The sequence below is a fragment of the Phaseolus vulgaris genome, chromosome 2 (genome assembly GCF_051622355.1).
Source record: "Phaseolus vulgaris cultivar YP4 chromosome 2, ASM5162235v1, whole genome shotgun sequence".
Lineage (NCBI taxonomy): Eukaryota > Viridiplantae > Streptophyta > Magnoliopsida > Fabales > Fabaceae > Phaseolus > Phaseolus vulgaris.
The window spans coordinates 49,798,818-49,825,457 of NC_143499.1; the positions used below are offsets into that span (position 1 = coordinate 49,798,818).

At 33.6% G+C, this 26,640-nt stretch overlaps 1 protein-coding gene across 5 annotated transcripts; it reads right to left on the minus strand.

Moving 5' to 3' along the window:
• Positions 1 to 298: 298 nt before the first annotated feature.
• THO2 lies at positions 299 to 25,326 on the minus strand. Of its 5 annotated transcripts, XM_068615252.2 has the most exons (32): positions 24,991 to 25,326; positions 24,726 to 24,851; positions 22,764 to 22,805; positions 22,569 to 22,628; positions 22,353 to 22,415; positions 21,087 to 21,167; positions 20,834 to 20,905; positions 20,697 to 20,744; positions 20,528 to 20,596; positions 20,300 to 20,433; positions 19,516 to 19,591; positions 18,853 to 19,046; positions 18,230 to 18,310; positions 15,958 to 16,165; positions 15,617 to 15,853; positions 15,460 to 15,540; positions 15,247 to 15,366; positions 15,080 to 15,139; positions 11,289 to 11,416; positions 8,610 to 8,706; positions 8,378 to 8,506; positions 7,654 to 7,757; positions 7,400 to 7,580; positions 7,045 to 7,226; positions 6,266 to 6,872; positions 6,066 to 6,170; positions 4,372 to 4,527; positions 4,212 to 4,292; positions 3,723 to 4,145; positions 2,140 to 3,279; positions 1,234 to 1,538; positions 299 to 913 (listed from the first exon to the last, which is right to left on the minus strand). In XM_068615252.2, exons 1-32 carry the CDS (start codon positions 25,123 to 25,125, stop codon positions 844 to 846), a joined length of 5,595 nt encoding a protein of 1,864 aa, XP_068471353.2. In that variant the 5' UTR covers positions 25,126 to 25,326; the 3' UTR covers positions 299 to 843. The 5 variants fall into 5 exon arrangements, with proteins under 5 accessions (XP_068471353.2, XP_090155430.1, XP_090155431.1 ...); XM_090299304.1 differs by lacking the exons at positions 15,080 to 15,139; positions 15,247 to 15,366; positions 15,460 to 15,540; ... (13 more) ...; positions 24,726 to 24,851; positions 24,991 to 25,326 and adding an exon at positions 10,767 to 10,892; XM_090299305.1 differs by lacking the exons at positions 11,289 to 11,416; positions 15,080 to 15,139; positions 15,247 to 15,366; ... (14 more) ...; positions 24,726 to 24,851; positions 24,991 to 25,326 and adding an exon at positions 9,629 to 10,892.
• Positions 25,327 to 26,640: the final 1,314 nt, after the last annotated feature.

Sequence of the window (26,640 nt, forward strand, 5' to 3'; positions counted from 1 at the left end):
TGATTGACCCTTAAGTCAGAACAACAAGCAAACCTACTAAAATCACGTATTTAATTGTAGTATATAACTAGAAATAAAGTAGTATTTAAGTGTAAAGAGAATAAAGTCTATAACTAGAAATAATCATGTATTTACTTATAGAAATTAGGGCGAAAAATAACTTTGACGTAGGAAACTTTAATTTGAGTAGAGATGTAGTATTTATGAATTCATTATGCCTAAGGCATTGATTAAAACAAGTTGGGTTAATGTTGATGAGAGTTTTAATTTGATAATAAGGTTTACTGACAAATATGAATGCATAAATATAGATAATATATATTAACAAATCAATAGAACTTGCTCACAGAATAATTATGTTAAGAGGCTAAATTTCCGAAGGTTGGTTTTAATAACCAAACAAGTACACGAGCTTGATCCCATCCGCAAGTATAACTTCCAGTATTGGGGTCCAACAATTGAAATGCAGACGAACCCTCTTCATGAACGACCACCAAACAGTTGCACCAAGTCTACAACATCTATGTTTCCTAGGTTTGTCTATTGATGTAAATGAAGGTTCAAAAGAAATAATCACATCTTCAGAAGTACATTTGACCACCGGCTATCCAGAATATACAAACACTATATACAAGTCTATAAGAGAATTCATAACTTCTTCATGCTCACTTTTGAAAGACTAAATAATTCCAACTCTGCTGAAATCTGGCAAAAGTTACCATAAAAGTTAGAGGGCTGACAGTTAAAAGTGTTGTAAACCACCACCTCAACTGACGCACAAAGTTAGCATTATAGCACGTGCATGAAATGAAACAACTCTCAAAAAAGTTTAGTTTTGATTTTCTACTTCCGGTGCCTTCGCTTTTGATCAGCTCTTTGTCTCTTCTCATCATCCCATTCACGATCATACAAGCTAATACTCAATTAAGGTCACAGCACTGAACAAATATAATGGAAACACGACATCCTTTTCTAAGATTTCAAATTAGCTCTCCTTTTCTAAGAAAATGTGAATGAACATCAAGCAATTCAAACATGCATAAATAATAAAATATCATGCAAGTTTAAAAACGATTCCTTAAGTGAAGGATGTAAAACGTAGTGGACAAAATACATGCAAATGAAGCGCACATAAGTAAACAGTCTAGTGTTGCCCCCCACCAAAAGACATATTGATAGACAAGTAATCATGACTTAAAATAATAAGTGCGTATATCGTGAGGTGAAGGATACGGATCTGAATCACGGCGATTCAACTTGCTGGCCACCTCTTTACCGTGAATCCTGATATTTGGTTCATCTATGTAGTTTGGATGCTGGATGACGGGTCCCTTTCTGTCTCCCCTGTCCCTTCCATCATACCCCAATGGCATACCAATACCAGTGGGAGGAGGTGGAGGAGCTACAGGTGAGTACTCCCCAGGTTCACCAGTTGATAGATGCTCCCTCTTAAGTTTCCGCCTCTTGGATGCGGCATTTAAATCCAAATCTTCCTTCAGAACATTTGCTTTCTCTCTTTCTCTCTCCCTCTCTTCAACCTGCATTAGAGATCAGAAAGACTATTTAACATCATAAGAAAATAAATCGGCTAACCATCTGTGTCATTTATCCAGTCTATCCAAACACCAAAAGAGGCTAATAGATGTTGAAAAGCACAATCTAGTACCACCTAGTAAAATATCAAGCCAAATGGAAAAGGCAAAAACCTGCAATTGCAAGAAATTTAAGTGGAATACTGAAATAGTATAAAAAGAAAAACAAACAATTGGAAGAAATCTTACATTCTGATATTCTATTTTTCTGCAATAATTAGCCCTGTTAAAACTGTAACAATAAAACCATCATAATTTCTTTCAAAATGAGTAATTTTTTCATATGTTTCACTCATTTTCAGCTACAAGTGATAATTAATATATTACCCATTCCGTCTTCAACAGAGAAATCGGAAGTTCTTCATAGAAACCCGCGATTGTTAAAAATACAGCAGTTAGTCATTTGTTATCAAATTGACTAACAACTATTATAACGTTTACACTAATCCATAGGGCTATAATATGTATAAGTCACAAAGTACATATTCGTACTTCTTTAGTAGCAGATAATGTAGAGTGAGAATTGATACCCAATATTTATTCATACCTTAATCTCTTCACGTTTTCGTTCTCGAAAATCATCTTCTTTTCTGCGTTTGGCATCATCCTGAGAAACCACAGTCTCTTCCGATCGTCTCCGTTCCTTTTCTTCATGCCTTGGAGAAAGTCTTTGAGAGTGCCTCGTTGCTCCATACCTCCTATCAGCATCTTCATCACGCCTACCAGCTCCTACGGATTGAGGAACCATATTAGGAGGTAAAGGGGGCGGTGGAGGCAAGCTTTGACCATGGAAGCGATCATCAGCATGAGATTTTTCTACTGATGCATCACTGTAACGTAATTTGTTCCTATCATCCTTGCTTCTTTCATCCTTAGCTTTCTCAGGGGGTCTATTAAAACTCCTCTCACTACCCCTCTCTTGCATTCTCTCAACAGATCGTTCTCTTCCATATCTTTCAATTGACCTATCCCTAGGTTTTTCAACTACAGAGTCATCACCCCGAGACTTGTCTACGCGGTCTAATCTTTCCCTGTGGTCCCTCTCATATCTTTCATTGCCCTTGTCTTTTGGACGTTCCAGTGACTTATCACCTGCTCTGTACAGACCATGTTCCTCTGGTCCCAATTTGTCATCAGCAAAGCGAGGATCCATCAACTTATCTCTATCAGAGAATCGAACTTCACTTTCAAAATCTCTTAGCTCAACATCTCCTTTCCGTCGTTTACCTAGTCTGTCTGGTTCTTCAGCAGAACTGGCTCTCTTCTGAACTTTTTCATTAGATTTTGAAGTAACTCCTGTGTTTTCATGCCTGGGGGAATGAACTACGCGTGAAGAGGATCCTCTAGTTAAATCAGCAGTATCATTTCCATCATCCTTCACCACAGATGCCCTAATATCAGAAGACTTGGAAACTACAACCTCGGCCTTTGACTCGTTACCAGGACCATCCAATGAAATCCTTACTGGTGCATTTGAACCTTTAGTAGAACCAGTAATGGTGTTACCATTAGCACTGACTGAAGAAGTTACATTGGTAGTTCCACTGTGTAGATCCTTGTCACTACTCAAGGAACCTGAAGTTCTAGCAACAGGTTTTCCAGACCTACTATCTTCTTTTAAAGGGTCTTGTTTTGATAGTTTTGAAAGTGAACCAGTAGGCACTGAACGCTTTGCTGAAGCTCTTGACTGAAAACATGAGAGCCAAATTATTCTGGATAAAATATAAAAATGGTAAACTTAATAATTTAAGAGAAAAGATACATTGGTATCCTGTATTATCATATATAATTTCAGAAACTGATTTTTTAAAACAATTAGGCACAGCAAATGATTGACTACTTTATTGAACAATAATCTTCAGTTCTTAATTTCTTATCATAATAAAAAATGGGGCTATATCGATCAAGTCTTTATGACCATAGGGTTTCTTATCACTTTCAGGCCTGATTTTCATGCAAAACAATATTCTCATTGACTATTGCACGATTTTGCCCTAGAACCAATCAATCCTAACATTCAACTTCGGTTCTAATTCTTATTCTTCAACCCAACAGTATTATACTTTTATACCCAAAATCCATTCACGAAACCTTGCCACTAACTATTAAAGCCGAAATATTAAATGCTACCTCAGCAGTTCTTGTTCCATGATCATCTGATGCTCTATTTATCAATTCTTCCACTTGCTTTGAGTTTTCCATAGATTTTGACATCCCAGATTGTATAGAAGATGAGATCGAGGATGTTTGGCCATCAAATCCATTTACCATTGCGCCGGTCTTGACTTTTGTATGGCCAGAATCAGATTTTGTCGCAGTCATGCTTTCCGTTCTTTCAGACTTGCCATCGGTAGTTTTTGTTCTTATTACCTGATCTTTGACTGTGTTTCCAGAGTCCACATGTTTTCCACTGGCAGATTCAGTTTGTGAAACATTGAGATTCATCCCACTATGTACAGTTGAGGGATTTCCAGCTGAAGATTTAGTCCCAGATGGTGCAGGTTTCAACTCAAGATAACCCATACCAAATTCTTCATCAGTAACCCAAGAAGGCTGAAAAATGAGTTAGAATTAGTATGTTGAAACAAAATACAGGTAAACCTTTAGTGACACACATACCTTCCTAGCAGCCAATGCTGCTGCAACACCAGTTGCCAACACCTTAAGATCCTCTCTTTCATCACTTTTAATCTTAGCTACCTGCATGGAAGATGAAATGACTTGAATGTAATATTTTAAATTACTAGTAGAAGCAAAGCTTACAATAAGGATAACTTACTCGCTTCTCAAGGTTTATCCCACTCTTCCGGGTAACAGGGAAAACACTAGAAATTTTTGTCAACATTATGAGAGCATTCCTAATTTCCATGTACTCGCTAGATTCCAGACACTGAATTAGTAAACGTGTGATTCTCTGACTCCACTTCCAGTGTACCTATCAGCCAAAAAGCAAATACAAAATGGATCCTTTAACATTCCGTAGACTAACAATAGATCAGGAATAAATAAAGTAAAGCCAAAGAAAAAATAATCTATATGATCTACAACAATTAATATCGGGGATTGAATTTTGTTACTGTTTTTCGTGTACACATTTTTTTTACCTCTTTTACCCTTCATTCACCAACCTTTTAATTCCCATGATCTTAAACCCATCGTAAACAAACAACCTTTTTTTAATTGCTTTTTATACATATTCTATTGCAATTTCACTTTTAATTTTGATAGAATTATAATAAAAATGGCTCTTATTTTGATAAATGAATTGCATCATTAATGTTTTCTTAGAATATCATTAATGCCTCTTGTATTATCATGACAAGTATAGTAGTTACATTTAATCTCTTTCATTCTTTTACTACATACTTACCTGTCAGAATTTATTTTATTTTTTTTCACAAAATACAATTCAAAACATGAGAAGTGAGAATTCATAATTTATTGTTTTATTTGTATAGCAAAAGTGTAAAGACAATTTAAGAATGTCTTGTAAAAATTACTAATACAATTTTTACATTTGTGAAACATAAATATAAATTATCTGAATTCGTTTTCTGGAGTCCTTTTAGCAATGCTTTGAGAAAAAAAAAATTAAATAAAATAATAAATATTATATGCATAAATGATGAATGTTTTACAAAAATATCATGACATAACATTCTTCAAATACATGATATGATCTGTTATTAATACTCTAATTATCGTCAATTTCATTATTCCAACTTTAAAATGAAAGAATATTTGGATAGTACTTAATTTTATATAAAGGTGTTTAATTAATAATATAATTACATTTTTTATGTCAAAAGCTTATATAAATATCAGCAAGGTAATACGTTAAACAGAAATATTATATAGCATATCAATGACAAGGTAATTTTTGGATTGTATATAATTAATTGAGGCTGAACTCTTTCACAGGATGAAAATGATTTCAATACACAACTAAAAACATCAAAATTTGAATAATTAAAGGTAATGAAGCTATATATTCATATAGTATTCATTTCAGAGTAATCAATACTTATAGTCTTGTTTGTTAGTTGTATTAAAGGTAATTTCATAGTTTTTGTTTGTTACTTATATATAATGGTTCATATTGCATTTTTTTTATTATAACATCTACAGCATTAAATTTTAAAAATTATATAATTTAACATTTCTTAGAAAAATTGTCTTAGGACATTACTCAACCTCACAAGGTGAGGACTGTCCAAGCTTTATAAATAAGCTCCATTTAAGTCATGTCTGTAATTGAGGTAGGATTAAATCATTGCTCGAGGTTGCAACTAAAGTGGGCTCAGAGTGTCACAATTAAAATGACTTTCTAATTATATTTTATATTTTTAATTATTTCTACCTTGTAATGAGCAGGTGATAAGCAAGTTGAAATTGATAGCAAAAGCAATTAGATGTACTTAACATAGCCAAAGAGATTCCCAGCAGTTAAAACCGGTACAGACTAGAACCTACCTTAATGAACTGCCCGTATGTAACTCGTTGGCTATTTGGATATCTATAGTAAACGGCAAAGCCTGGCATGTTTCCACACTCACGTTCATAAATAGATTCATCACTCTGGAAAAGAAGGAATTAAAAATAGTGAACATTAAAAAAGATGAACTCCTTAAAAATATATTATAAAAATAAATTTGCAAATAAAAACACATTACCTTCCAATAGTAAGCAATCTTCAAAGTCTCATACAGAAACCTACCAAGCCTGCCTGCCTCATATTCAGTGCAGCAGCATATCATAGGTTGTAGGGTCTTACAAATCAAAACATCTATGTGATTGACTGTGTTGAAAAAGGGGGTTCCAAGGGAATGAAGTGTGTGGACAAACATAGCACAATAAACAGCATCTGGCATACTGAAAGTACAGCGTGGAAAAATACAGCGCTGAAGAAACTCCATGTTGATCTTCAAGGTGTCAGGACAGGAACTTAACCATCTGTCTTTTTCACGAGAAAGACGACTATGAACAGATGCAACATTCTCCTCATGTTTATGCAGTTCACTAATCAGACGATCAAGTGATTCTTGAATTCTTTCCTTTTCTTTCTTCCTCTTTGTAATTGCTGAGCTTGAATTATCAGAAAGCTCCTCCAAAGATTTAAGATTTGCATGCAGCTTGGCTATTTCTGACTCATATCGATTTTTTGGGACATACAGATCATATAATGTAAGACCCCAAAATGTTGCATAAAGATCGGGAGATAAGCTATTCCATGCTTTTGGAGGCAACATGGTTTTAACAGTATCAAGAAGATACGACCAACTGGATACAGTAATAAAATGGTAAATATTAATCCACAACATAAAGGAAATAAACTTTGCACATGTTATCGCATATCAGAAACAGAGAATAATTTACATTTTCATATTTAAGTCTATCAACTGGAATGGCATCTAAAACCTGTTCTGGTGAAAAAGGTTAGGGTTATAATAACCTTATAGGATTTTGAGCAGAGCCAAAATTTAGAACCATACTACCAGAATCATCCAGAGGATCAGATTCAAAGTTAGAAGATGCATCACTTGCAGCATGTTTATCATCCAAGGGCCAGCAAACATCAGGATTTCTCTGAGACTTGAAAAGCCTCATTACAGGACGATATATCAAGAAAGCAACCTAGTCCAGGGGGAAAGAATGGCATTAAATACAAATTCAAGCGAAGAATGATGTAGCATAAGTGATGCAGATAAAGAGAAAACCAGGAGAAAACAACAGATAAAAGTGTAGCAACTATCATTAGAACATTTAGGAAGTTCATAATAAAATAGAGGTAGAGGGGAAACAAAAACCTCAGGGTCCAGGTGGTAAAGGTGGACCAGGTCATTGAGCGAGGGAATAAGGATGCCATAATTTGATGATGGTGTGATTGCACTGCCAAGAAATTCCACATATTGAAGGAGAGTTCCATGACATCTATCGAACTGCTCACTAACCATCTTAATGTAGGGTGCATCTGCATTTACAACAGCTCTGCAAAAACATTAAATTTTGAGAATAGAATCTTCATAAGACAATTATAACATTTTTAAGTTTACAAGCTTACAGAGAACGATGCTGAGCAAGAAGAAGTAACAGGGGGATTGCCAACTTTGGTTCATCTTTTGGAAGTAATGCGTCCCTAAGTCTGCTAGTTGACTTTATCAATGCCTGCACTTATTAGCAGATAACTCAAGTAACTTACCACGACAACCCCAAGTCAGATGTGGAAGCTTATAAATCATTAGTAACTAAAATTAATTAACAATAGAAATTTCTTTAGTTTGCAGCAAAATAAAGCACTTATTAGTTGACTTTTCAATATTTTGTTGCAATGAAAGCAAAAACAATGCAACAGAAAAAATATTCAAACAAGAGTAGTTGCACTGGTTTAGCTTTCATTACAGCAAAATAATGAAAAGAGATGATAAGCATGCTTTTAAATAAAATAGTGCACTACTTTGCTTTCTTTACAGCAAAATAATGAAAAGAGATCCTCCAACTAGTTCTACTTACCTACTTCAGGTAGTTAAATCTATAATCCCAATTATCATGGACAAATCAAATAATTTTCATTCAGTAAATGTGTGAAAATTTTCCAAAAACCAAAACAAAATCTGATGAGGGTTAATTAACCAGTCTGATCAGTACAGCAAACAACTAGGCCAATGCAAATCAACAGAGGAAATTTACATTTACCACACTTATCACACCTGGAGTAGAATTTCAATCCATCCAAACAGCACTATCATTAATGTCTTGCTAATCTTCCAAGACATAGTTTTCTGTACCTTATTATTCCGAGTTACACCAAAAGAAGTTGCTTGATATCTGAGAGTGTCACTCCCTGCCATTGCATCAAGCTGTTCCTCGGTCAAGTTCTCTGTGTACTGGACATTTGCCATTTGTTGAATAAGCTCCTATCAAAACCAACAAAAGTATTTACTAGTAGCAACATTTGATTTTTCGTGAGAGCCATAACACAGATTATCATTACTATAAAAACAGACAAAGAAGAAACACCTGCAGTAGAACAAGCTCAATTCCTTGCCCCTTTTTTAACTGATTCACAAGATACTGGAAAAGGCCCCGTAATTCCATTGATGGGTACTTCTTACACCTATAAGGAACAGATGAATTGAGCATATGAAAGCATTCATAGAAAATTGTTCAAGCAGTAATCACATAGATACAACTCAATATAGAACATAAGCAGGCAATAATAAAAACAAGAGCAATCAAAGCCAAACTAACTATTAAAAGTTAACACGAACATCAACTGAAAATAATTTAAAGCAAAATGGCAAGAAAATGAATGCACAATTTCATAAATTTGAATGTTTAGTGAAAACCCTCGCAACTCGGTATATATTAAATTCCACACATGTCCAGACAATTCACAAAATTATCCGATGACATTGCTGAACCCTGTAGCAAGGAAATCAGGTTTTCATATCACCCACAAAAAAGGAATGGACTCAACGACATAACCTATGACATTCACTCAAGACATTATCATAATTAGATCCAACACTTGTTCACATTATTTAACAACCGATAGATTTATATGTTTTCTTGTTTTTTGTATGCTACTAATTAAATAATTTAATTATTATTTTAAATTGAAACATATGTTGCCAAGTTATTTACTTAGGAGACCACTCCTCCAATTTCCAAGTGTTGTTCGTTCTCAGTAGGTAACAGAAACAGCTCAGAGGCAAACCAATTATATAATCAAGGCACCTTTTAAAGGCCCATTACATAAATACTTAAATTTACCTGTTAGATATTATTAGATATTATAGATATTGTTACATATTTCATATTTATGTAATGGGCTTTGCCCATATGTTTCTTTTCCTATATAAACATAACCTTATGTGTTCAATATACACAAGAGATTTACCCTACTCTCTCTTTTACTTTAATATTACCAAACAGAAGAATACAGAAAATAACCACACAAATTCTTTGTTATGTTATTACACACTCAATATTATATACAACAAAAGAGAACACTGTAGAGAGAGAAAGAAGACAACCAAACCAAACTGCTCCAGGTATTTCAATACCCATCCCTCCAAGGCAAAAACAAATTCTTAGCAGAATATTGGCACCCAAAGTTCGTCAGGATTTAACAGGTATGCTCAGCAAAAAAAGTGCAGCCACAAGCATATTTTTCTTCATTATTGAGGTATATGGCAAAGTGACACCAGATATTAGAAATGTTATGCTACCCGTTCATCAGAAGATTGGCATCTCAGTGCTATACAGACAACACAATAATGAAACCATGACGTAATGGACTATTGTTGACCAATCAAGTAAACTACTGGTGTATTTCCGTCATCCTCTTATTTGAAGAAAGAATACACTATCTATCAATATTAGTCGTCCATTAGGTTCATTTGTAGATATGCAGTGAACAGTTTCCACAAGAGTAAATGGTTTCCTTGATATCTTGTCATCACCATTTGCATCACAAGAGGAAAGTAAACAAATAGAGAGGACAACTTAGAAGAATGCTAATACAACCGAAGTCTCATCATAACAGAAGGATCCAAACCTACATGTTATCAGCCCCAAGACCAACCATTCATGTCCAATAGTAGGATGTTAGCAAGAATGACCAGTCATCACATAGCAACCGCACAGTAAACAGTTACATACATGGCAAACAACTTATGAATTTGTATAGTTACAAACACCAGCCCTCTCCTTCACATAATACCCCTTAAATGCAACTAAACTGATCATCCCGTCATTTGACATTAGAAGTGATAAAAAAAACCATTGAGCACCACACATCATACATACACCACACCCCATCCTTCACATAATAAAAACTCGAACACTTCCAACTGATGTCCTTGCATTTTGTAAGTACCCATTGCTTCATCTCCATCAACTAATTGTACATGGCAACAGTTCGGACCATTCCAAGATATCCAACTTAATGAACTACTTCATTCAAATGAAATAATTCTCCATCAATCATGGTACAGTGACAGCAGCTCACATGTCACCTCTATATCCTAAATGACCCTTCTTAATCTTTTCAATCTCCTTTACAAAATTATACGTGACAGATGAACCACAACACAGAATGTCCACCCCTTTCAACCAACAGATAACAATTCTGAAAAAATCTGTCAGCAGATACCAGAAATTGAACCATACAGCTGTCTGTGCATGCCCACCAACTAGCAAGCCAAATGGTTTGAATTTGATCTGACATTACCACTCAGGGACATAAAAATGCTGCTATGTCCAGTAATCCGGCATTTGCTAAGGTTGATCTGCAACCTGGAATTTGATACAAGGCATCCCGCATATATCTAAATTCTATAGGAAGACATAAATGTATAAATATGACTAATAAATGTTATTATCAACATTATTACTTAAGCAACATACATAATTCTAATGAAATAAGAGTTTGCATAAACCGGAAGGGAAAGAAACAATCACCTACAGATTGTAGACAGCCTAAATTTGTTGCAAAGACAACACGTTGGTATTAAAAGATGATCTAATCAGCAGAATAATATGCACAAGGCAACAACATAGCCAACTCGAGAAGGATCATATGTATTTCCTTTAATTATCCAGATACACAGGACAATATGTGAAGAAAACGATAAACCAAACCACAAATTTCAATATTCTATAATCAAAGTGGCCAGGAAACAAATAACTTACAGATGGCCCCAAAACGAGGCTAGAGATTGAAGCCAATCTGACAAATTAAGGCCGTCGTCCTTTAACTTATCACGTCCACCAAGTGCTAATCGTTCAATCACAACATATTCCAATATATCATACTCGAGCTGTTAAAAGAAAAAAGTAAATAAGGTTCGATGTTGAAAACTATCTTCCAATGTCAAAACAACTTCAGACTGTAGAAAATACTGAATGCACAAAAACCTTATCTAACCAAGCATAGTAGTTGAATTGTGATACAAATTAAAAAATGTAGCATATACTTATTTATAAGATATAAAAACATGCAGAGATACAATTAATAACAAATCAACCTAGTCAAAAAGAGTGGTTGTATTGTATCTATGTGTATCTACTACACAATTTCAGCAACACAACCTTCAAAAAAACAGCATGGTTGCTGCATAAGATTCTTATAACAATGGTCTTATGCCACTAAACAAATTTTGCATTATAGCCATTGAAAAAATGTGTTGTTGCTGCTGCTACTGCATAATTACTGCAGACTACGGTAGTTGCTAATACATACTAAACAACATCAAAAACAAAAACAAAAATTATATTTCATCCTCTTCCACTCCAAGATCCACATCTTCATCTTCTTTTAAAAGTTCTTCACCTTCTTCCTCATCTCATACTATGGAACTTCCTTTTATATTGGTCTTGGCATTTAAGTTTCCAGGACATATGTCCACTGTTTCGCAAGTCTGCTCTTTCATTTCAATTAGTTTGTGCTAATGGTTGGAGAAGCACAGAGGTTTATGGTATTTTTTATTCGCGGTTTCACTCAGTTTGTGCTATTGGTTTTTCTTCCCTCTGTTCTGCAGGTCCTGCTCCTACAACTTATTCTTGTTCAGTTTGTGGTCAAAAAGAAACTAAATTTAGGATTTTTACCAAACTGGGTTGCATGACTAGACCCGGTTCACAGTAAAACCCAAATGCAAATTTATTGCAAATCAGAGAGCGATACAAACCAGAATCGCGATTCATGCAATTCTGAGAAGGCTTTGCATTACACAAGAGCGATACGATACGAGAGTAAAAACAAGTGTTTCAGCAATTCATATCGCGAGGGAGAAGAATTCTACCGTACGATTTGCATCATGAATCGTACAATACTTACTAGCATGCAACAAGATCACAATTCATGACGAGACAATTCCAAAACATAGAAGAATTACAACCTATATCTATTTGAAACCTTCTCTAATTTCTCTACAACAAGCCTTCACACATTAGGGTGCCTTTAATTACACTGTTTACTAGTAATGAATGGAAGTCTAGTAGGTTTGCATAAAGAAAAGATGGAAAAATGGTTGAGGATGCAGTTTTGGATAATTTTTTGAGGAATATCATAATTTGTTTTAAGGGTTCATTGCCTTTAAGTAAAGTGCTTCGGTTGGTCGATTCAGATCAAAAAAATTCATGGGATTCAATTATGAAGCAATGGACCAAGCTAAGCAGAAGATACAAAAGGTTGTTAATGCTGTCAACAAAAGGCATCTAACTATCTATATATTTATTTATTCAGTTAATGGTTTTGAAACTTAAAACAGAAAACTAACTCATCTACATAGGCTTTTTGCATGCTCTCCTGGATTTAAAGCTGATGTGGAAGTGAAATGAGGTCTAATGGAAAATCCAACAAGGATGATGAAGGATCAAGATGAACAAACTTTGATTGATGTTCAAATTCAAGATTTCAAAAAACAAGATAAATAGTTTATTGTCCCATTTTCAGTTAATTTAAAGACTCCAGCAGATTGGTGGGAGTCTTATGATGATGATCATCCAAAACTACAAAATAGTGTCATTCATGTATTCAGCTTAACATGTAGCTCCTCCAGATGTGAATGTAATTGGAGTTCCTTTGAGATAGTCAGCTAATATAAATTAAAATATATCTACAGAATAGAATTACTAGTCTACTACTTGTTTATCATGTTTGCCTTTGCATTTGTTTAGGTCCACACAGAGAAGGAATAGGCTTAAACAAGAAAACCAGCTCAAATTAATCTTGATGATCATTCATCTGATGATGAGTAGATTACAGAAGGTAAGCATGCAAAGAATGAAGGAATAGGGTTGGATATAGACAACTTGGATTTAGATAAAAACATGGTTCAAATCCAAGTTAAAGAGGAAGAAACTACACATCTGGATGATTTGGACATTACTGATTTGAATGAAGGAAATTGAATCGAAATTGATGGGACTGAAGATCTCATGAGCGATTATTTGCTTTAGATGGCTTCCTATTTTGTAACTAGAATGAAATTCCTATTTGGTACCAAGGATGGAGCTATCGGCTTATTGTGTTTGTAACCAATATGGGCTGCTTACTATATAATTTCATCTATTGGCTTACTAATTTATATCTTTATTATGTTGCCTTTTTCTTATCATGTTGAATCGAAGTTCAATTATGTCTTTCGAGTGATCTAATGATTTATGTTACTTTAGATGCATATATATGATAATGTGTACATGCATATATATGAATTTCATGGATATTCTAATTCGTGTTATGGTCTCCCTGCTTACAATCCATGCATGAGAGGTCTCAATTTTGACTACCATGGATGAGAGGTTGCAGGAAATAATTTTTTTAATTTGTCAAGGAAAAAATACAAGTATAATGCTTAAATTTTCAGTTAGATTTTTTTAAAATTTGTATAAAAAAAATATTCAACTTATTTATTTCCACTCACTTTTTCACTCATCCAAACAACAACAACAAAAGTCCCAACTTATGAAAATTTGGAAATAACAGTTTATAGGTGAGGGGTTAACATCTATTTATAAATAGAAAGAATTACGATTTATAAAATGTTAATGAAGATATAATTTTTTAATGGATGAGAGGTTGCAAGAAATAATTTTTTAATTTGTCAAGGAAAAAATACAAGTATAATGCTTAAATTTTCAGTTAGATTTTTTTAAAATTTGTATAAAAAAAATATTCAACTTATTTATTTCCACTCACTTTTTCACTCATCCAAACAACAACAAAAGTCCCAACTTATGAAAATTTGGAAATAACAGTTTATAGGTGAGGGGTTAACATCTATTTATAAATAGAAAGAATTACGATTTATAAAATGTTAATAAAGATGAATAAAAAACATTACAAGCTAATCCCTCAATTTATTCTTCTAGATTCCAGATTCCTCCATCCCAACACACTAGTAAGATACTGATTCCCTCTAGCGAAGTGTCACTAAATATAATTTGCACCAGAATGGATACGCCACTCTAGTGACTAGTTATTGAGAAATTTTCTAACGAATGTGACAGAAAAGGATAAGAGTGTTGGTTTTTTGAGCATTTTAGTCACTTCTGTCAGTCAGTTTTGATCATTGTAATTTTTCCTGTTTCCTAATAAAAAAATATTTTATTTAGAAAAATAACATTCTAAAAAGAACAAACTACAACTAACCATGCTCCCAAAGACCGTTTCATGACCTAAGAAACTACTAACCTTCTTAGCATCTAGGCTTAAAATGATAGTAAGACCATGTAAAAAAAATCTGAATCTACATTGGATGAGAGTGTACAAAAACACAATGCAATTAATTGAATCATAATCAATTTTCAAAGATTTAATTCATCAGTCGGGCACCATGACATTCTAAATACGCACAAATGGAACATAGTTACCACAAATAGAATATAGGTTTCATGTCTAACAGCTTATTATGAGGTCACAGATTAAGGCATAATTAAAGGATTCAGCAAACACAAAGAAAAGAAAAACAGACGGAGCACACCTGAGTCAAGTACTTAAATGCATCCACTACAGGAGTAATCATGTCTCTGTAAGCCTCAATCTGCACATCACATAATTTGAAAAAATTAAAAATGAGATAATGGAAATCAATAAAAGCAGTCAGGTATTTTTAGTATCTCTAAGTATAAAGCACTAATAAATTAGCACCTGATGAACAATTGTTCGAAGGACAGTCATAGGGCTGGCATGAGCTAATTTTGCAACCATCCGACCCAGCTGCTTCAAATTTTCCTTTGCCAGCCGTTTCAAAATACGTCTAGTGTCCAACTGAAAATAAAGAATAAGGAAAACAGGAATAATGAAGAATCAAGCTTGCAACATTTAGTGCAGATGGTACCAAACATGTATAGATCTGCACACCTTGGCAGTTTGTCTTGCAGCTAAAAGCATAGGAATGCGCTCTTCATCTTTTTCCCATTCACCATACAATCGATATCGCACCTAAATACATAGCATTTATCAACTGAACTTAGCTAACACCAAAACACATAAAAGGGTAAACATTAATTAAAAGAACCTCGTAAGGAAGAAGACTCATTAGTTCCCATATTTCCTGGCCAACAGCTGGATTGGCAGGAATTAACTGCAGAGAAGGTAGTACACATGCCCCTAAAGCATCCTCTACCCTTAGCTTTGCCTCCTTAAGATGTAGGTTAGGGTTTCCAGGAACATGTAATTGAGGATTCAAGGCACCATTGCCACGACTTACAAGCTCAAGAGCAGAAAGGTAATAACCTCTCAAGACCCTACAAACCTACTCATATTTGCAAGAAAAAATGGAGAAGGAGAAGTTATTTCAGCATTAAAAACATAGCAAGGAGAACTAAGTTAACAAACTAACAAAACAACTTAATACACCTTCTGCAACAATACAGTATCACGGTAGAGATAAGGTCCAGTACAAGAAAGCATCTGAAAAAGTTCCTTAGGAAGATCTATGAAAGAATTGCATCCTGAAGAGTTATCAACATCCATAACATCAGCGCCTCCTGATGATGATCCAGGATTTTGAAGATGTGACTGACGGACAACATCATATGCTGAAGAAATGGACTTCTCAATAAGCCTGGATGAAGATCCCAATATAATAAATAAGAGAAAATACAAGCATTCAGAAAAATTGTAAACCACAATAAAATTCAAACCCGTATGGCCTAATAATACAGCATACTAAATGCATACACATGCCATAAACACCTAGCCATCCCATGAAAATTGAACATAAATTTGGAACAGGTCATGTGTGTTTGACACTGTTTGGGTTAATGTCCAGTCAGTTTTCAACATGGATCCATCTTGAAGAAATGGACTTCTCAATAAGCCTGGATGAAGATCCCAATATAATAAATAAGAGAAAATACAAGCATTCAGAAAAATTGTAAACCACAATAAAATTCAAACCCGTATGGCCTAATAATACAGCATACTAAATGCATACACATGCCATAAACACCTAGCCATCCCATGAAAATTGAACATAAATTTGGAACAGGTCATGTGTGTTTGACACTGTTTGGGTTAATGTCCAGTCAGTTTTCAACATGGATCCATCTTGAAGCTACTCTTGACAGATTTCACATCCAACACTCAATGATATAGGTTTAAACACAGTTCCAAACATGCTGTCTCATGGTCTGATTCAAAAAGCTTTGGAAGGAAGTAATGACAAATTTTGTTGGCAGTGCGATGTAGCTCTATGGTATAATTTGTGCAATATAACATCTGAAAGGGCATCCCATCCCATTTGACCTCACTCCAGGATAAGATAGATTTTGTGGCTTCCCTTAGGTGCAGTGTATTTATAGCAGGTTCAAGTAAGTTTTGCCAAGGTTGTAAAGATTGAGCATTTACTCATAGGATCATACAAACGGTTCAACAAGTTTAAGCAGGATAAAGTGGGAGCAAGATCAGAGTAGGATTGTTGATTTCACTAGCTAAAACACAGGATTGCTAATCTTCTCTGACTGGGTTCATGCTGTTTGGCAAGTCAGATCTGGATCGCATGACTCACTGCAGGAAAAAAAAAACAAAAAGGTCTCCCCTAAAATTCCTCTTTCAGCACATTACACAATTCTAATTTGCCCTCACTCAACTTGTACCAGACTTCTATCTTTTCTCTCCTAACATTTTTGTGTCCTTTCTTGGGTTTAGATTGTGGACTTCACACAAGGCCATACCTAAGTTGTGGTTCTTTTCCTACTCCAAAGTCATGTAATTATCCCGTACTCTCTCACTTACCATTGAAACTTGATTAATTTCTATCCGAAAAATGGGAAGTTGTTTGTGACACTTGGTACCCAATTCGCTTGGAGTTTGAATCAATCATCTTTTACGCTTTAAGTGTTGATTGAAATTTAATGATTAATTTGTAGTATGTTACTTTATATCCATGTGTGTTCTAAGTATAATTTTGTACTTAGTATCAGATTACTATTCATGTTATCATCCCAATAATTTTGTTTCTTCTACACTTCTGATCCTAAGTAGGATCACAATTTCGACAATGTAGTTTAAGTTTCTAATATACAGAGGCAGACAGCAAGGGTGAGATTTTTGGGATATATAGCTTTGTTCTTTCAGACCCTCTTATAGACTTCCAATCTCTATTAAAAATAACATCCTAATCTGGGTTCACATGTTTTAGAAAATGCAATATCCCAAAAGAACACTTTATTACCAGTATTGTTGGAAATCCGATATTGACTAGACATAAGACCAAATTATAGTATATAATGGGTGCAAACCTGACCTTACAATCCGGTTTTGGAGGTTGAATTAGGCTTAAAATCCATTAATGAGATGGTATCAAAACCTATCCTATCAAAGGTTGGACAGCTATCAGATAACCGACAAATAGCTAGTTTCACGCTCAAGATGTCCAGTCCTAGGCATGATGGGGGATGGCAAAGATCTTACATTAACTACAAATAAGGTTCAATTGTAATATATAAGTGAGTGCAAATCTCACCTTACAAGCCGTTTTTGTGAGGTTTTTGAGTTAGACTTAAAGTTTACTTTCTAAGAAATATCTTCAACGAAAATGGGAAACACAAACCCAAAAATGTACCAAAATATAAGTTTTTTGTGCTAATGTCAAGTGAAAGGGAGAGAGAAATAGTATCAGCTTTACCTAAACAAACTGTCACATATTTGAATATGTTCCACAGCATTGAGTGCTGAAAGACGTTCAAATAATAGATGTGCATGATACCTAGGGAGGGGAAAAGCAGAAAATTTCAAAAACATATATGTCAGAAAGCAATCCTGTGAACACAAGTATACTGTACAAAAAATAATGAAGTAATTGATCCATAAATCAATATATTTGGACTAGAGGAATAAAAAATTCAGCAAAAGCCATAAAATCTGAGAGCTGTCATATATAATCTGAGAGCTGTCATATATCTCAATAACTGTACCTGATGTTGACCAAGTCACCATGTAAGAAAACATACTGATAAATAGGTGATTCTATGGAAGAATGATAAATATCTCAACCACACAATGGAACCAAATTTCATCAATAAGAAATTCCATTGTTTTCGTTGTCCAACTATAGACTAATATATTCAGCATGCTGTTGCATTCCATACAAAGCAGTTTTATCATTAATCACTATGATAGAATGTGGAAGTTGATCCATTATGAAGACACCAATAAACAAAGCAAATTAAAGGAGAAAAAACAAGATAACTTGTAATAACAAGAGTCTTTGCCATCACACGCTATAGTAGATGTATAAATCAAGCATACCAGTCATCCACCGAAAGAAAGCCAGTAAGCAAGCCCAGAGTCTGACTGCTTTGAAGCTCAGTTGTTCGCTCTTCAGTTGCTTCTGTTTCAAGGTCTAAGGCAGCAAAGAGATCTATACTGACATCCCCCTGTTTCTCATCATCCATTAGATCTTTTCCAGTTGCAGCAAGGTTTATTCTTCCAATCTTATTAGCCTGTGGTTAACATTGACAACCTTATAAAAATCAAGCTAGTTGAAACTAAATAAGAAAACAACAGATGATAGGATAAGAAAAAAACCCATGTATATTTTGATATTATGCAAGAACGACACTAACACTGACATGTTTCAATTCAAGCTACGAAATTAAAACTTGAGCTAGAGGTTGAAACATGCTTGTGAAACTAATTTTCTTCACATACCAACCCAAGTAGTTTAATTAAGATGAAGCAACACAGAAAAATAGTGTTCTGAATCAGAAGCATATAGGAAACTAGACAGCCTTGTTTAAATCTTGAGACATTTTGGCTCATTTCCCTTCCATTTTTCCTTATAGAACAAATTTCTTACTCTTGAGCCAGATATACTTTATTTTCTTTCTTCCTACCTAAGAAGAAACATTTTGCATCCAATAAAATTCAAGTAAATAAAGGTAACCGTCTATTCAATAAAGGCGTGAATACCTCATCAAGTCGCTTGGAAGAGAAAGTATTGTAATGCTCAAATGCCTCATCATCTCTGGGAAGTAGATGAGCGTAACTGTAATCAAAATGAGAGTTAGAAAAATTCTACAACATTGCATGATGTAACTCTGCTCCAGATGCCAGTTGCATAATCACAGTAGATTAAAGGTAATTCAAACAAATAAGCTTAATTAAAGCATGAGTTAGTTCCAAAACAACAAGCTTAGTTCTCCCATTCCTAAATATCCAAATACTAACATCTCCATTCCTAAACAAAAGAAATACGAACCTGAATTATAAACTGTAACAGTATGCATGAACAGAGAAAGTATCAAACAATCACAACAGCTAGGTGAGCAAATGTATTCTTCATTCTTGAGATAGAGAAAATAACCAAATAAACTTAAAAACTCTAAAAAAAACTTAATGCTCCAAAAGATCCCAACCAACCAATATTAGCAGTTTGAGAGGTAGCCTTGACATTCCAACGAACCAACTACAACTTACCACTTACTTAGACTTTGGCATGATTATATGGTGCATCCATTCTATAAATCACCATTTTTGAAGAAAAATTAATAGCACAACACACATTAAGCAGAAGTAATGATCGTTTATCAATTACAAGATCACAAGACTGGAACTGCATACAAACTTGAATGCAGTCACCACTTCTTAAAAGTCATGGAGTTAAAAATTGATTCAGTATTGAATTACTGTTAGTGTTTACTTTTATACAAGAATGCTATATGTGATTTTTAAGCAGTGCAGTAACACATCTTACATGCTATCAAGATCAATAAAATCTTGCTTCACCAGCAAGGCTGTGAGTCTATATAGCCCAAATGGAACAGAACTGCCAACTTCCATGCGTTGATAATATTGAAATTTAAACCCAAGAATCTGTGACGCATGAGACTGCATAAAAGAGAAAAAGACCGTCATTCAAAAAATTGTCCCTTAAATTTCACAAACTAAACATAGGAATCACATAGGATTTTAAATTGTCCACCTTTGGAAATATAGGAATCAACTCTATAAACACATCATCATCAGGCTGCAGTTCAAAACACTCTAGGACCTGAGCAAAATATACATCAGTCCCTAGATAAAACATGAAATGAAACATAGATAGGAATGTGAATTAATAAAAAGAAATCAACTAAAAACATCCAACTTACAATATCAAAAACACGATTTGGATCCAAATCAAAATGGCCAATTAATGACTGCAGAAGTAATCTAAATCAGTACCATGATCATCATTATGGAGAAAAAACAATATTGGAGTAGTCATAGTACTTAAAATCATCAAAACCTTAATAATGCCAATGGTTGCTGTGGATGATTTTTGTGTAGGTGCTTCGGAGTCCCGGCAAAGAAGAGTCACCTACAAAATTAACTAAATTCAATCAAACATACAAAAGCATCTAATTGGATCAATGCGACAAATAAAAAACAATTGTTGAAGATGGATGATCTTCAGTCCAAATCATTATGGCTGTAACAAGTGATCAATAATTCATAGAGCATATCCTAACAATTCCAGACATAGGTGACTATGATTATACCAGCTTTGCATAGCCCTCACTCTCTTCTCTGAGAAGGTTGAATTTGGTTTGCTGATAGAGAAGTCGGGTATTAACTCTGACCTGAAAAACAGCACAAATGAACCAAATACATATAAGAATTGTATTTAAATTCAAGCTGATACATATTACTGATGTCTGATGCAAGCAACATAAAGTACCAAATACAAATAAGCTTAAGATCATGTCAAAACTGTTTAGGAAGTTTTATATTTTATCCTTATTATATTTTTATTTTGTATCACAGCTGTATCTTACTATTAATATTAGGATTATGTATTTAGAAACAATCCCACAATCATAGGGATTTGTTTCTCTAGAATTAGTTGTCCATATTTCCTAAAATAACTAGCAAACTCATGTATATATAGGTCTAATGACCTCATAATTTAAATAGAAGAAAATATTATTCCTTCTAAACTTGAGAGATCAACTATGCCGGTGCATTTTATGCAATTAGATGCCCTACTTGCACCTGTATATATAAGTTGTGTTTATGGCTTTTCCTAGATGCTCTACTCAGTTGTTTTATGATAATTCATAGATGTACAGATAATTGACATGTTAGTTACACTGATACAGACTGAGGACTTCATATAGCACTCCATAAAAACTTACTTATGAAATACAAATCAACTAAATTCGATTAGAATAATCTTTTGGGGTTCTTAATAATGGGTTAGTCCTACTACATAGAAGTTCTTGTTGGGTTGTTATTTGCTTTAATGAAAAGAAAGATGGCAAATTTCCAAGACAACATACCGTTGATAATATTCCATGTATATCATGGGTAGTATTTGAAAAAATACATCTGGAACTGTTGCCATGATTTTAAATCTATTTTCAGGTAGGATCACATTTTTAGCATCTCTCATGCTTTCTGCCCATGATTGTTCAAGAGTGTGTGACTACAAATATAGCTGCTTTGTCATGCAGAGAGTTAGTCCTTTCTTTTTTGCTATCAATTTTTTCTTTGATGTTTTTTAAAGGATGCTTCATTAGTTTTAACACTTTTTTCTATCACATACATATTAGATTGCTAACCTCCTCTCCTTTTTGTGATGATTAACAGCTTACACCTTTTCCTTTGGCCAAAAAAAGTATCAATTTTTCCCATCTTTTAAAACTAAATTTCTAGGAGTGTCTAAGAATAAAAAGATAGCAGAAGAAATAGGAATAATAGAAGGAAACAGAAGAAACAGAAGTCCCTGGTATTATAGCATTCATATAAAGAAGTTAATAGCTCACCTCTTTACCCTTCAACTCCTGAGCCTTAATTTTGATCAATTCAGCCTCCCCCAAGAATTCTTCCTACAAATACACAATATATAAAAAATATTTTTGCAAAATGCAAGAAACTTAAGTTACTAATGCATTAAATATTCTGCCTATGCTCAGCTTTCTCACAAACTAAACAGAAGTAATTAAATTTAATAGGAAAAACATATGATGGGTGGAGCCAACCTCACAACGTTCTTGAAGTAGCCTGACTGGAACCATTTCAGATTCCACAAGCCATCTTGCCTGAAAAAATGAAAATTTTAAAATCAATAATAAATTATAAAGGAAAGAGAACCATAATGATTACCCGAAAAATATGAAGATTTACAAATTAAGGTTTCCATCAAATAAAGTATGTATGCAAGATCAAATACTGACCAGCTTGATGAGACGAGAACGGGAATCTCCAGGCATTGTATGCTGTAACCAAGGAGACAGGAGCATATAATTACAGTAAGTGGGCTTACTACAAACAATACAGTCATAAATCTTTCGTCACTAGGAATTGAAACAGTATTTAATGTCTCCCCCCAGTGACAAATGTCACACCAATAATACATATAAAGAGCTCATATATTTGCAAACATTCAAAATCAAAGGCATTAATCAAAATTAAGAAATTTCATTGTCACAACTAAACATTCAAAATCTCAAATTATCTTAGACATTTGACAACAGTGATTTCATAATCAGAATTGGTATTTTCAAGGAATTTTTTTCATTGCAAGTTTGTTACTTCCTGGATAGAGTTGTGAATTAAGGTTTTAAAATGAAAATAAGCCATAGTAAACATAAGACTACAACAATTAGACTGATCTCATTAAGGGAAGTCAGCTACACAAATCATACTACATCATTGGACACGGATGAAAACCAAATTCCTACAAATAGTATTCACCATGAGATCCCCAGAACAATAATTCTTCCATTGTTATTCCTAGTCTCCTTCTAGGCCATTTCAAAAAAGCCAGAAACCAAGCACTCTACACTCCTAACCAGTGACCTCCTTTGCATATGGTCAAACCATCTTAATCAAATTCCTATCAGCTTTCCAAAAATACATGTCATACCAATATCTCTTTATATAGAGTCATTCAACATCATGCCCCTTTTTTAGTAGCCACAAATCCATTTAACATTTTAATTTCTACAACTCTTACCTTTCTCGTATTGTTCCTTTAAAGTCGATCATTTACTATCACAATTTAATTGGTTGTATAGAAATACTATAAAGTTCACTATGAATTTGATAGGTAATTTGGCGTTACAAATAACCCTTTACACACTCTTTTTGTTATAACCACCTAACTTCTACAGGAGGCACAAATACAACACATGACACAGATGCAACATGGACCAAATAATGGGGCAAATTTAAAAACTATAGGGTACAGTGCAAGTATAATACAGTCTATTAACCAATTAAATTTAACGTTAAAAAAAGTATATCGTTAATCACGAGAGAATTTATATTTTAAAATAGAAACAGACATAGTAAACATAATAAAATGCTAACATTTATCTAATTAATATAGCATTTATTTAGTGTTACTGACACAAAAGTTTAAATATAAATAAAAGGAAAAAAAACATATAAAAATCCAACTAAAGCATTTGACAAGTCCAACACAACACAGCTACTATCTGAAAGGGTTCGTTTTAAAAAAGTATGTGACTGAAAACGGTGGCCAAAACATCAAGGTTTTGGAGATGTCTATTACCGAAGTTAAAAAAATTCAATCACATTTTGGGGATCTTGGTGACCAGCAGACTACCGTCACATCTGTCCACAATATCCCACAATATCAAGGATCACAATGAAACCTTGGGTCCATGCTTCGTAGCTATTATGTCATTCCATCTTATTGACAGAAAAGTAAAAATATATTTTCTTAGTAAAAATATATGCTTCGTAACTAAGAAAACGCTTATAAAATGCAACTGACGAGTTTTTGACGTATCCAAACAACATATAAGCAATACAAGTGTGAAACATAGTTGTGAACGAAAACTGCTACTGTTTAAAAGGGTCTATGTTTCTTAGTTATTACGGCATTCAATCTTATAAGTATAAAAGTTTACAATGTAAACGTACATAATTATAAAACATTGGAAGTGCCCCTGCAGATTTCTTGTTGCTCATGACACAGCTACTATTCAGATGTTCCCATGTTTCTTTGGTACTATACTCTTAGTTGATTGATACGGGAAAGAAAAGGGTGGGTGGGTGTGAGTGAGAGAGAGAGACAATAGAAGCTATAAGGGGAAAAAAGGAAAGATAAAAGAAATGAAGACTAACAATCAACAATAACACAAGAGCAAAGCAGCAGCAGAACTCACATCTTGAGCCATCTGGGTCACTATATCAGCAAAATTCGAAGCTATTTGGTCATTGGAAGCTTGTTCTGAAAATATGACAGAATCCAACGCAACTTTACACTTGGGAAACGGCAGTTCACCCCTAACCTGATAGCAACCCAGAACAAGAAATGAGTCCAGTATCCCAAAATGAAGCAATCGGAGCATCCAAGTGGGCACCGAGATTTTCAATTTAAACCCAAAACAAGAAAATAAAGAAAGAACGAAAGTTATGATTAATTAGTACCATAGTCCAACAGAGCTCGTAGAGGAAGCGAAGCATGGGGACAGCTTGGGAGACCTTGAGGGCAGGGTTGGCAGTCCTCCATTCGCGAACACACTCCTCTGTTACGTACAGACACTCTATGGGTGGAAGAGACATTTGGAGGAAGGTGGAAGCGTGAGATTCGAGGTGCGGTGATGAATCGCGAGGGAGGGTTTAAGAGAGAATCACGCTTCCATGGACCAAATGCAAATTGAGACAAATTTAGGGTTTTCAGAGAAGAGAGAAGAGAGAAAGAAAGAAGAAAGAAGGGGTTAGCGTTTGGGACAACAATGTGGATTGTGATTGAATTTTAATTTTACTGAACAACAAAAAACCCCTCTTTTATATCATTTCATTCCGATTAAACTTTCGCCTTTTTTTTTTTTTTTCAACCGTTATTATTTAAACTACTTTACCTAGCGCATATGTACCTCGAACACTACGTAGAAAATTAATTATCTTTCAGTTTTTTTGTCAAAATATATTTTTTATTACGGGTTTAAAATATTTCTTCTTTATTTTTATAATTTTAATAAATGTTTATACAATAAATATTTTTTTTTAAATTATGTTAGAATTTTCAGAAATTCAATAAATATTTTTTAAATTAGACACTTTACTAATACGTATTTATGAGTGTCGGTGTGTCTGAGACAGACATGTCATTTAAGAATAGTGTATGAGCTTAACAATGTGAAATATTCCTAAAAATAAAATGAAATTATAATTAATTGATATAAATATAATTTTTAATATTTGTCTATAAAGTTTAAAAAATAAAAAAATAAAAGTTATAGGAATTATAAACTTAGTTTTGTTACTTATTAAAATTTATAATTAAGGATAAATATTTAAGTTGTTGAACTTACTTTAAAAAAAAGTTTATGTCAGAAAATAAGAAAATTCTAACAATATATTTTGTAATAGTTGTCTATAAAATTCAAAAACTACAAAAAAAATTATAAAACTATAAACTTAGTTGTGTTATTTATTAAGATTTATAATTAAGATAAATATTTAATTAGTTAAACTTACTCTCTTTTTTTAAATAATTTTTTTATATCAGAAAATTCTAACAACAGCTTCCTCATCCCTCCTCCTTATTCTGAATTTCAGTGTCCATGCTAATAAATTAAAATATTATTTCATTTCGATGCATAAGTATTAACAAAAATGTACTATTATTTATTATTTCAATGTAATAAATATATATTTGAAGTTGAAGTTGAAATCATTACATTAATCATCTATTTTATTACTTTGATAGTGGTGCAGTGTGGATATGAGTATAATGTAGAAGCTGTTGAAGATTAGAGGAACTTTCCAAATATTTGAAGAACAAAATTCTCAAATCTTATAAATCAAATTAAAACAAATTTTCAAAATTTAAGCAATAAAAAAAATCTAAAAGTATAATATGTTAATTAACAATGTATGGTTGCACAGGACAAATAAAAGTAGAGAGAATATAATTGTAAATTACTGGAATATCCTATGTTAAGTTATAAAAAACAATTATTGTTTCTTACAAGGAATGTTAATTATTTTTTTATTATAGTAATTATTATTTTACTTTAATTGTTTATGACAACTTACTTGTTAGTTTCATAATGGTTTAATGTGATATTCCAT

Excerpts from the sequence above, each read along its gene's own strand:
- THO2 (XM_068615252.2), bottom strand. The coding sequence starts at position 25,125 with ATGTCTCTTCCACCCATAGAGTGTCTGTACGTAACAGAGGAGTGTGTT. Across the intron at positions 15,140-15,246 it reads TTCGAACAATTGTTCATCAG|ATTGAGGCTTACAGAGACAT; the intron begins GTGCTAATTTAT and ends TGTGATGTGCAG. Across the intron at positions 6,873-7,044 it reads TCTGCTCAAAATCCTATAAG|TTGGTCGTATCTTCTTGATA; the intron begins GTTATTATAACC and ends TACTGTATCCAG.